Source organism: Chaetodon auriga, chromosome 18, assembly GCF_051107435.1.
Source record: "Chaetodon auriga isolate fChaAug3 chromosome 18, fChaAug3.hap1, whole genome shotgun sequence".
Classification (NCBI taxonomy): Eukaryota; Metazoa; Chordata; class Actinopteri; order Chaetodontiformes; family Chaetodontidae; genus Chaetodon; species Chaetodon auriga.
The window spans coordinates 46,579-58,925 of record NC_135091.1 but is presented as its reverse complement, the minus strand read 5'-3'; the positions used below and the strand labels follow the sequence as shown (position 1 = coordinate 58,925).

Below are 12,347 nucleotides of genomic sequence, written 5' to 3'. Positions count from 1 at the left end.
GAAAGGACACACCCGCGTGCACCAATCAATAATCAATACAGATTTTTGTGACCACTTTCCTCCGGAGCATTCATACCTAAACTCTGTCCTCTGGACATATTTCCACTCAGCTGGTGAAACTCTGTCTGCTGGGTTTTCACATACATGTTTGTGGGGTCTTAAAAAGCTTCAGTGGATCAGTTCCCAATCACAGCCTGAAGACACAAAGCCACATTCATGATGATTGGACCAATTGTGAATGAGTAGCGGCCAATTTCCCACTAAGCCCCACCCCTTGATGTCCATGTTTTGAAAAATTTAAATGGACGAAAATCCAGCACAGCAGGCTTTAATGATGACCTGTACTTGTGTCCAATTTCAAGTAAGTCAGACTTAGGTGTGAGAGGAATGGTCTTTCCAAAATTAAATTTTTGGTACTTAATTGCAGAGCCACCACTCGGCTGATTGGGATCATATTTCTTGGGAAGTATTTACATATGATTTCCAGTTGTCGGTCCAAGTTTCATCCAGCTCACAGAGCTGCAGAATAAAAACAAAAAACAAAAGAGCACAAACACAATAAGGTTCTGCTCCTGGAGTGCTGAGTAGGAGGACAGTGAAAACCTGGCTGGATGTTGGCATCAACGGCCAGCTGGAGATCTGAAAGATCTGACTGGGTGTTGGTGAAACTACCGACTGGAGGTCTGCCTAAATATTGGTGGGGATGGATAGTTAACTGACTGTGGTGTGGGCTGGAGGTTAGCAGGTGCGAATCAGGCTGCTGGATCCATCTTGGGCCAGATTTTTCATTCAGGTCTGGTAAATTCTGGCCAAAAAAGGGAGGGGGACTCACGAACAGGTTTATAGGTTAGCAACAGGAAGGTTGTAGGAACAGGCAAAATTTATCCGAAGGGGTTCGGCAAAGAATTGTACCTCTGTGGACCGGGCAGAAAATTAGGCAGGCAGACAGGAACAGGCTACAGGTTTACAGGTTACAGGTAACAGGATCAAAAGCAATGGTACATAATAATGAAGACAATCTAGTATTGACAGGGGGATAAGAGGCTAGTACTGACAGTCTCTGGGAAATGAGACACATGTGCAGGGATGAACAGTTGAAGGGATGTAACTGCAGGGCCAATGAGGGAAAGTGGAAACCAGTGAGCAAGTGGAAGAGGGAGTTGGGTGTCTGGGGTAGGTTGAAAAGTCTGAGGGAATCTGGTGGACTGGTCAGAAATACAATGATGGGGCCTGGAGAAGTGGGAAGGTGGCAGAGATGCAGAATGTGACATGTTGTTGGTCTTAGTGGATCAGTGGATGTTGGTCGGACAGTTCTGGTATTAATCTTGGATGGATCTGAGATTGACTTTGTATAGATCTGGGATTAACTGGAGAAAGCCCACATACTAACCCTCAACACATCACAAATTATACATTTTTAGAAAGGCCTGGGATTAATCACAGACAGATTTTGGGTGGATTTTGGATTAAAACTGGACAGATCTGAGAGTAACCCAGGATAGATCTGGGTGTTATCTGGGATTTATTGAGGATTAACCTGAGACAGGTCTAGAATTAACCTTGGGCATTTCTCAGATAAATTTGGGTTTAATGAGAGGAATATCTGGGATTCATTCGTGAAGGATCAACTCTAGAAAGTCAGGGGATTAACCAAAGAGACTGGGTATTCATTTGAGAAAGACCAGGGAGTACCTGCGGTCAGATCACAGATAAATCTTGGACAGACCAGATATCAACAATGGGCCAATTACATCTTAGTTTGAGAAAGATCTTGGATTAAATCTGGAATGACCTGGCATTTATCTGTAACACACAGATCTCAGATTAAATTGCCACACCTCTGGGATCAACCTGAGGCCAGATTGCAGATTGATTTTACGTATATCTCAGATTAATTTTGGAAAGAGTATATCAAATCAAATCAAATCAAATCAAACTTTATTTATATAGCACTTTTCATACATAGTGCAACACAAAGTGCTTTACAAGAGTTAAAAACAATATAAATAAAAACAGAATAACATGAAAAACCCAACCCTCCCGCCCCCCATGTGTACTAACACACACCCTCAACCACATGCATACACACACACACACACACACACACACACACACACACACACACACATTCTCACCACAGACAGTAGCAGAAGTAATGAGACATGCAAGGCACTGAGGATTGAGGATAGGCTAACCCAGGGCAGATTATATATTAACCTTGAATAGATTAAAGATTAACTCAGAGTAGCTATTAATTTTAGCATGATCTGGTATTAATCCAGTTTTATCCCAGTTTATTAACCACCTTGTCATTATTTTCACTGAATTTTTTGTGTTTAAAGTGTTTGAAAACACTTAAGTCAGAGGTTCAGATAAAATTAGAGTCAGTATTCAGTCAGCATAGTTCAGATGGTCAACAAACTCAGACTGCAGGTCCTTAAAATAAACTTTAAGTAACCCACCCCCTCCAACTCCCACCCCCAGCGGTGTCTACATAGTGTTATGTGTACCCTCCAATACAGACAGACTTCAGGACAGGCAGATAAAACACATGGACAAGTATTAACTCAGGAGAGACAAATTTACAGACAAACAAGAGGTGAGTGGTTTTCATCTTCAGCCACATTCTGGTTTTACTACTGATTGTAGTTTTACTGTCAGTGCTGCTGTCTTTAACAAGTCCACTTTGATATTTTCCCTCAGCAGACTTCTATAATCTCCCTGCTGCTGTCTAGATGTTCATGTTTTATCAGCTGTTTTCAGCTGTTTATGTAACCGTTCTGCTGAGTTAGCTTGTAGATTTTCTGTATCAGGACACATACTGGTGTCACCAGGTCAAAGATCAGCTGGCTCACTGGTTAATCAAAGAAACAGACTGAAGAAATGAAACCAGACCAACAGTATGAGATGTTTTTACCACCCTCAACAGGCTGCACAGTTCATTGCAGCTCAGTCAGAACCAATGTCTTTTCAAAATGTATTTGTTGTTGCACATTAGATTTTAATTCATCTGTGATGTGTCTTGGATGCATTTATATTGAGCTTTTTTGAGTTGGGTTTGAGTTTTCTGAGCTGCCTGAGATGCACTCAAATACATCATAGACATATAAACCTAATGTACCAAAAAATATGAATTCCAACTTGTAGTTATTCAAAATCTGTCACTGTTTGATCCTGATTGAGCACTAGTTCTTCCTGACTGTTGAACTCATCACAGCTCCATCATGGCAGCAGCCAGCATCTCTCGCTCTGGATCAGCAGCTCCCAGTCTGGCCTTTGAGGATTATTCTTTCTATAGTAACCTGAGTGATGATGAACTGCTGCAAGTCGCCATCGAGCGCAGTCTGACCGACACGCAGTGCAACATCAGCAATGGCAACACTGCTGCTGCCACTGCCACACCTCCTCACCGATGTGATAGCAACAGACTGAACCCTGCAGCCAGAAACACCAACCAACCCAGCCACAGCTCACATAATCCACCTACAAACGACAGCTCCCATAAACCACCTCCTGCCCAGACCACTGCGCACTACAGTTCTCCCAATCCTCCTAGTGAAAGACCTCCTAATCCGTATGTCACCACACACACACACACACACACACACACACACACACACACACACACACACACATTTTCCTCTTCCATGTGTTAAAAGACTGTGTCTTGGTTATACCCGAGTATGATACTGGTCCAAGTGATTGATACAGATGTGAGTCCTGGGAAGATTAATACTGTGATTTACTGTTGAGGTGCATTAACTTTGTGGTCTGTGACATTAAAAAGGATAAAAGAATACAGATATATGAGTTACAAATAGGACTCATGCACAGACAGATGATAAAAGTGAAGAAATAAAGCTTGACTCGGACATGGATCAAGGAAAGATGGACAGCATGGCACTACCAAACATCTGCCTCCTACAAGAAAACACTGACACATGATAAAAGCAAGGTAACTCTCTGCAGCTTTATCCACACAAACTGGATGAATTAGAAGAGGAGCAGACTTTTCATGTCTATCTGCTTGTACCTGCTGATAACAGGGCATTAAAACAGTGTCTCAGTCCACCACAAGAGGGCACAACAGGCTTTCTAACAATATGTCCTCTGGCAGAGTCCTCTCCAGATCTCAGATCAGATCTCCAGACACAGTGTAATGTCTCCAGGTGAGTGGCAGACAAAAGCCTAAAAGCAAGACAGAAACGGGCAGCTTGAGCAAAACAAGAATCGGTACCACTGGAGAGCAGGTGGCGAGTGAATTAACTGGCCATAAGTCCAATAATAATCAGCTAAACTAAAATGGCCAGGGGAAAGCAGGTGAGGGGAATGAGATGATGGCAGGACAGGACTTTATGGGATTTATTTGTGACAGACATTGTGAAAGAAGGAAAGAGATCACATGTCAAAAACACAAGGTCACCCCAAACTTACAGCAACAGAGAAGATGGTTAAAGGAAAAGGCTGCAGATATAATTCAATTCAATTCAAAATTCCTTTATTTGTCCCGTGAGGGAAAATTCCAGATTACAGCAGCATCAGTAGAGCAGATTAATATATGAAGTGCATGCAAATTAGAAACAAAATAAGGATATATACAAAAGAATGAGAATTTTTAAAGAAAAATAAAAAGAAAAAAATTGTAAAAAATTGTGAGAAATTGTAGATAGTATTTACAGACTGCTATGTACATGTTTTATTGCACAGCTTATTGCACAGACTATTGCACTGATTACTTGGAGCAGTAGATAAACATGAAGTGTTTTACAGTCTGTCTCTCTCTCTCTCTCTCTCTCTCGGTCTCTCTCTCTGACACACACACACACACACACATAGAGTTGTGTTTCCATCATTTTTGGGGACATTACATAGACTTACATTCATTTCCTGGAGACTTATCCTGACCATAACCACTACTTGCCTAACCCTAACCCTAACCCTAACTAACCTAACCTTGCCTTAACCTCAGTCTTCACCTTAAATTTAATGATTTACATTAGAGGGATTTGTGCTTTGTCTCCATAAAGAAGGTGAGTCCCTACGGTGTGACTGTGTAAGCAGATTTATTTCCCCACAGCATGAGGAAAACATGGGCACACACACACACACACACACACACAGATGGGACAAGCAACTATGTTGGTCTCACCATCTGGGGACACTTGGACATGTTGACAGGAGAAGCTGGGAATTGAACCACCAACCATGTGATCAGTGGATGACTAATGCAAAATCATTAAATGCACAACCAACAAATTCTGCAGTCAGCTGGTAAATCAAACTTTGACCAAAAAATAAATGATAAACAATAAATGCAAAATATGACACTTTTCAAGGTATCATAACAGGATGTGAGGGCTGACAATGATAACGAGTTTTCTACTGTTTTTTATTGTATGCACTTTTTTTTCTCGTCACTGTCTACTGACAAGATGGAACTAAAGCAGTTCTACTCTGAGGTAGGGCTGTTTTTAATCCGTACTTTGATTGGCTGTTGTCTTGCTGGTGTTGTGACAGGAAGACCTTTGATGGGACAATCAGTCACTTCATAACGGGTTCTGGGAAGAGGATGATGGTGTATCGCAGAGCTGACGGCAGTATGGCCCACATGGTTCCAGAACCAGAAGAGTGAGTCAAGCCTGAGAATAAACACATACTTTATTCCTCCAAATAATTAACGTATGATGAATAATACTGTAGACTGAAACAGCTGTAAACAAACATCCATCAGCTGGGATGAATCATTTAAAACAAACTATGAGCGTTTGAGCCTCGTATCAGATAGATATGGTGAGGTGAAACAGGAGACTGATGGGTAATTTCCCTGCAGGGAGGAGGAGCCTCTGTTCAAAGCAATCCATGTTGGTGATGTGAGTAGAGTGAAAGCATTGGCAATGCGTCCGGGAACAAACCTGATGCTGCCAAGTAAACCAGGCTGGCTCGCCATTCACCAGGCAGCGTGGTATGGCCAGGACACCTGTCTGAGAGTACTTCTGACAGGTAGATATAAAGCTTAAACACACACACACACACAGACCTCACTGTCCAGAAAAAAGAAGTCCTGTTGTCTTGTCCCCCAGCTCAGCCAGGGATGATCAACAAGCGAACTGAACGTGGTGAGTCTGCGCTGCTGGTCGCTGTCAGCAAAGAGCATCTGCAATGTGTTCAGGTACTGTTGGAAAACGGAGCTGACCCTGACCTCGCAAACTATGAACGGGAGACTCCACTCTTCAAAGGTAAAACTGACAGGAAGTGATGTGAGCATCCCATCAAACTGATTGGCCAGAACACATAACAACTTCGGAATCACAGTTCACTGAGTTTACTGAAGGAGGAAAAGGTTTCTGCTTTTAAACTCTGGATGCTAACAGGAGCCATGGATGTTGATCATTGTCAGGGCCTTTTTCGTTAATGAAATCAGTTGTCTATTATTCTTAAGTCTTGTTGGTTTATGTTGTTTTGGTGCTCAGATTTATCTGAGATGTTTCGAACGGGGCTTGGTCTTTATTGGAAAGGTTCTTGGCAAAGAACAAAACCAGTTAGATACCAAGTGGTTACCAATCCTGATCCCAAAACCTAAACTCAGGCTGTCACCGGATTCAAGTACTGATCCTGATGCCTAAATTCAGGTGACACTGAACTTCTTGACACCAATAGTGGTCACTGTTGATCTGAGCTATGTTTGAACAGTCCACATGATGTATGATCAATGATTTTATCAGACACCTGACAGCTAATTAGAGAGCTGGATTATCTGTGCTAAGAGTATTAAAGAATAAATCAAACCCAGAGGAATTTTTTTTTTTTTTTTTTTTTAAATAAATCGTAATTCAGGGGGTCAGTGGCTGGAGGGGATAGTGAGTTGTTTCTGTTGTTTCTTTTATAAACTCAGTTGCTGTGTTTTGGATGGCTTGTCACTAAGCAAATTTTTCTTCCTTTGTAGCCTGTGAGAGGAACAGTGCTGCAATGGTGGCGGCATTATTGAATCATGGTGCGGCAGTGAACACTCATTCTTTTCAGGGTTGGACTGCCCTGCAAGAAGCTGTGTATCGAAACAACATAGAGATCTGTGAAATGCTGCTGAAGGCTGGAGCCAAACACAACCTCACCAACATGTACGGCATCTCACCACTGTTTACTGCCGCTCAGAGTGGGCAGCTTGCCTCCCTGCGCTTCCTCCTCAAACATGGTACATAAAGTAGTTGGTTTATCTTATTGTTCTATTACTACTGCGACTGCTATTCACCAACAGCATCTTACCGCTATTTACTGCAGCTCAGAGACAGCAGCTTCCCACCCTCCTCAAACACAGTACATGAGGATTGCTCATCTGAGCTTAGCCTCAAACTGTTAACACAAAACTAACTGGTCATTGTGAGCTAACCCAAGTTTTGTTTGGCTGAAGATCAGTTTTATTCAACTGCACTTAATTTTGGCTGCAAAAACTGGCAGAAAACCACAGCAAAGACAGACATGGACTACCTTTACAAGTAGTACTACCTCACAGGAATGGAATTTAGTCACTGGTTCCTCTGGTTGAAACACAGGGAAAGTTCCTGAGCTCCTGAAAAGGTTCTTGTTTCCCTGAAAAACTAAGCCCTTACCCTTCCTCAACCTGAACATTGAACCCTGACCTTTCCCTGTCTCCCTGCAGGTGCTGACATTAACAGCCAGGCTGCTGACGGAGCAACCGCTCTGTATGAAGCTGCTAAAAATGGACACGAAGAAATTGTGGAGCTCCTCCTTTCTCAGAATGCTGATGCCAACAAACCTGGAAAGACTGGGTTCTTGCCACTTCACATTGCAGCCCAGAGAGGAAGTGAAACGTATGCACAGTGACCATTGTCTACCTTATTTTAACAAGAGAACCCCATTGGATCTCTAAGAGTGCCTTCATAGGGCTGGAGGAATTCAAATTTGTATTGACAATGAATTTGCATAAAAGAATGACAATAAAGATACAAATAGACCTGTCAACAATATTGAATTGAATTGTACCAAACAACACATTTTGTGGTCCCTTATCAACAAGAAATATTAAAACAATAAACATAAACAACCTTATAAATGTTGATTAGTCTCTCACAGTAGAGAGACTAATCAACTAATCAGAACTGGACATTGTGGGTCTCTGAAACCAAACATGTTTCAATTAAATATTCATTCCTTGTGAAAAAATTAAGTAAAAGTAAAAGTTACTGATAGATATCGTCCAATCAGCTCAGGGATGAATTCCAGTCTGGTCTAATTCCAGTGATGTTTCTTGTTTCCAGCATTGTCTCCATGTTGATCCCGGCCACTAGTAAGGCCAGAATCCGGCGGACCGGCATCAGTCCACTCCACCTTGCTGCTGAGCGTAACCGTGATGATGTCCTTGAAGGTCTGATTAAAGCGGGCTTCGATGTCAATGCTCAGCTGTCTAAAGAACGCTCAAACCTATACGAGGACCGGCGCAGCACAGTGCTATATTTCTCCGTTATTAACAACAACATCGATGCTGTGCGCATGCTGCTGGCAGCTGGTGCCAACCCGAACCTGGACCTGTTCAGGCCACTGATGGTGGCAGCAAGAATGGGCTGCATCCAGACCGTCACCCTGCTGGTGGAGTACGGGGCTGACATCAATGCCTGCATTCCCACACACCCCACCACCTTCCCTGCCATCTACATGTTCTCTATGAAGTACCTGCCCATGTTCAAGTACCTGCTGGACCATGGAGGCTACGCCCTCTCGTGCTTTGACTGTATCTATGGCAGCCAACCTCATCCACCAATCAAAACCACCAGATCAGAGAGGGATCACCTACGCAACTCTGACAGTGTCCTGCCAGAGACACAACAAATGAGAGGTGTCCAGGTGACCTAAATCTGTTTAAAATGATTAAAAATAGAGCTACAGAACAGAGTCATTGGAAGTGATGTCAATTGTTAACAAAAAGTTTAAATGGTTTCGCTTGAACACAACTTTATTTTCCTTTTAGAGAAACTCTGATAAAGAAGTCTCATAAAGTTTGATCTGTAAAGGGTGTATATATACATATATGTGGCTTCTGCCATTGATTGTCAGTCCTCTTACTGACACTTCAGTGATTGATTGACAGTATTAGGTTGATCGACAGGTCTGTGATTGACAGTTAATTGTTTTAATGGCAGTTCTGTGACTGATTGACAGTTCTTTGTTTTAATGACAGTTCTGTGATTGATCAACAGTTCTTTGTTTTAATGACAGTTCTCTGATTGATTGACAGTTCTTTATTTTAATGACAGTTCTGTGAGATGATCTCAGTCCCAAGTATTTGTCGGTGGGCGGGGCCAATCATTGATGTACTGTTGGACTATGTTGGTCATGTGCATCTCTGCTCCAGACTGATGGAACACCTGAATAGTTACCACGAGTGGAGTGTCATCAAGGACAAAGCAGGTGAGTCAATAACTGATTACACACTGAAAATTGATCAGGTAGCCCCCCAGTAAGCATGTTAGTAAAGAGTTTGAGAGAAAATATTGGTTTTCGTTGTACTTTCCCAGTGACGTTACAAGATTGTCTTGTAGTATCCCAACGATGGTACCATTTTGTCTTGTAGATTTCCAGTGACACTACCAGTTTGTCGCATAGTTTAGCAGTGACGTTATCAGTTGGTCTTTATCTTTCCCACTTTGTTTTCTAGATTTCTAGTGAGGTTCCCAGTCTGTACCGTAGCTACTGTGTCTTTGCAAGTTTGCCTTGTTTTCTTAGCAGATTGTCTTGTAGTTTTCCAATTATGTTACCTTTTTGCCCCATATTTCTAAGTGCTTCCAAAGGCAACTGGGCTTTCTTGTGATTCTAGAAGATGTTTCGCCTCTCATCCAAAAGGCTTCTTCAGTTCTATGACTGGTGGAGAGGTTTTTGTCCTCTTGCAGGATCATAGCTCCGCCCATCATTATGTGAGTCATAAGGGTCACATGGGTCAAGGTGTAGATGGCACAATAGGTGATGATGGGTGAGAATGGGTGGGTCACCCATCATGTGACTCAATAGGGTCATGTGAATCCTGGTGTGAATGGCAGTTAAGCTGCCTGGGGAGAGATCTCAGAACTGCATTGCAAGTGGCCAATAAGTGGTGTCTTATGCTACGTTTATACGGAGGCGATGAAAACAGAAGACGCAAAAGTGGCGTGTCGTCTTCAATTTTTTATCCGCGTTTAGACGAGCGTTCTCAGCAGGAATTGTTTGTTTATATGAAGACGCAAAAGTGGGCGAATTTGATTGGATATGCATGCCAGGCCGCTAGGTGGTACTGTGATAGAGCGCCTACGACGTGTTGGGGCATCCAAAATTTGACACATGTAATTGTATACACGTCTCTGTTCGCCTATAGTATCCGTATACATTCTATACAATTGTTGAAATGACTCTTGTATGTTGACTACAGCTGCTAGCACAGCTTGAACATCGGTGGGATCCCCGTAGTCAGACATATTGTTTGTTGTTGTTTTACCGGCTTGGCGCGTTGAGTGTGATGTAAGGTGTAGTTGCTATGCGACGTGACGTGACGTGGTTTTGTGCTTCTTGCCGTTTAGACGGAGACGCAACACGAGTCATCTTCAAAACTCTGCACTCTGGAAGGCGTCTTCAGATTTTTGCGGTTTCAGACCTCGACGGCGCCGTCGCCGTGTAAACGAAAGGCACTTCCGATTAAATATTTTGTCGTTTTCATTCGCAATCGTCTTCGTATAAACAGGGTCTTAGTCCACCTCCTCTGTTCAGTGATGGTCTTTCCAGTTTCCATGCCTCTTTCAAACCATCGGTCTTCCCTGGCTTCCCATTGTATCCCACAGATTTCCAGCTACATTACCAGTTTGTCGCATACTTTTCTTGTGACTTTACCGGTTTGTCTTGTAGTATCCAGTTATGTTTATGTAGATTTCCAGTGATGTTACTAGTATGTTTTTTTGGCTTTCCAGTGATGTTGCCAGTTTCTTTTGCCAGTTTCAAAATTTTCCAGCGGTGTTATGTATTTGTCTTGTAGTTTTATAGTGATACTACCTTTTTGATTCATCATTTCCAATTTTACTGGTTTTTCCTGTTTTCTTTAGCTCCTCCACGGCCACTGCTGCAGCTCTGCAGGTTGCAGATTCTGCAGCTGGTTGGACGTCGACATCTGAAGAAGTTACCACTGCCTGGAGGTTTGATCCGCTTCCTGAAACATCAGGAGGGACCTGTGAATGACTGCTGAACACAAACGGACAGTTGTCCATTCGATACACATTAACCAGTTTAACTAGTTTATCCAGTTTACCAAAGGGAGAATTTTGATTAAATTTGATACCAAATTCTAAATGAGGATATGATTTGAGGATGTTGAAATGCTTTTGTCTTTGCGCTGTTTTTGATTAAATATGGTATTTCAATGTTTTGCAAATCATCATTCTTTTTCTATATACATTTTACACAGCATCTCGAATACGAGGTTGTAGTTCAAGATCCTACTGAGTGTACCAGGTGTTTCCAGGCATTTGGATGTGTTTCCATGGAGCTCAACTTTCTTCTATAATAGATAAAGTTCGTCCCTCCTAAACATCTCCTGAATGTTTCTTTGTTGTTAATTTTCTTGAAACATTTATCTGAAAGGGAATATAACAAAGACACTGCTTTGTAAATACATTTTTATAATGATAATTATTATTTACACCATAGCAATCTTTCAGCAGCCTCATGGAAACATAATATCATCCAGTTGTTACAGAATAACTGTCAGGAGCCACTTGAGGCTTCAGCTCATAATTCACTTCCAATTAGTTTGTGCCTTTTTGCAAAGCTTTTTCTTTGATACGTGTAATCTGTGTAATATTTAAACTGCAAAAGACCACGTCTCACACAGATTGAGGAGGAATGTACCCATGCTTCTGCTTCTGCTTGTTCTTCTGTGATAGCCACTAATTAGTTTACTCTGGCTGTTTTTTAGATAATCTAAGAAGGTGGCGCAAAATAATTATGATTACATTATAATTATGTTAAAAATAATTCCATTGCATAACTATTTGAAGTATTGGGGAGGGATGTGATGTTTCGTTTGACAAAGCTGCATACCTGTAAATATCTGAAGAAATGTGTATATGATGGATCAAACTTTGTTTGTTTCCAAGAATCTGTCGTCCTTGAATATATCCATGAATGTGGTTATCACTTCTGCTGATTCAGTAAGGGCCTATGGTTTATTTGAATATCTATCTAATGCTAGATTGAAAGATTAAAATTGCCACCTACAATCACTTGGTGAGTATCAAGATTGGTTAGATAACAACTGATGGACTATGCTCTTTTGAAAATCTCAGTGGTGAGTTTTAACATTTTTAAAAACAGGGTCA

At 41.8% G+C, this 12,347-nt stretch overlaps 1 protein-coding gene across 1 annotated transcript; it reads left to right on the top strand.

The window, feature by feature from the left end:
• The first annotated feature begins 3,224 nt into the window (after window positions 1-3,224).
• asb2a.1 (ankyrin repeat and SOCS box containing 2a, tandem duplicate 1) lies at window positions 3,225-11,215 on the top strand. The gene is made up of 9 exons (XM_076756746.1): window positions 3,225-3,574; window positions 5,518-5,628; window positions 5,831-6,000; window positions 6,081-6,236; window positions 6,944-7,189; window positions 7,655-7,826; window positions 8,274-8,856; window positions 9,267-9,420; window positions 11,076-11,215. The coding sequence occupies exons 1-9, from the start codon at window positions 3,225-3,227 to the stop codon at window positions 11,213-11,215; spliced, it is 2,082 nt and encodes a 693-aa protein (XP_076612861.1).
• The last annotated feature ends 1,132 nt before the right edge of the window (window positions 11,216-12,347 follow it).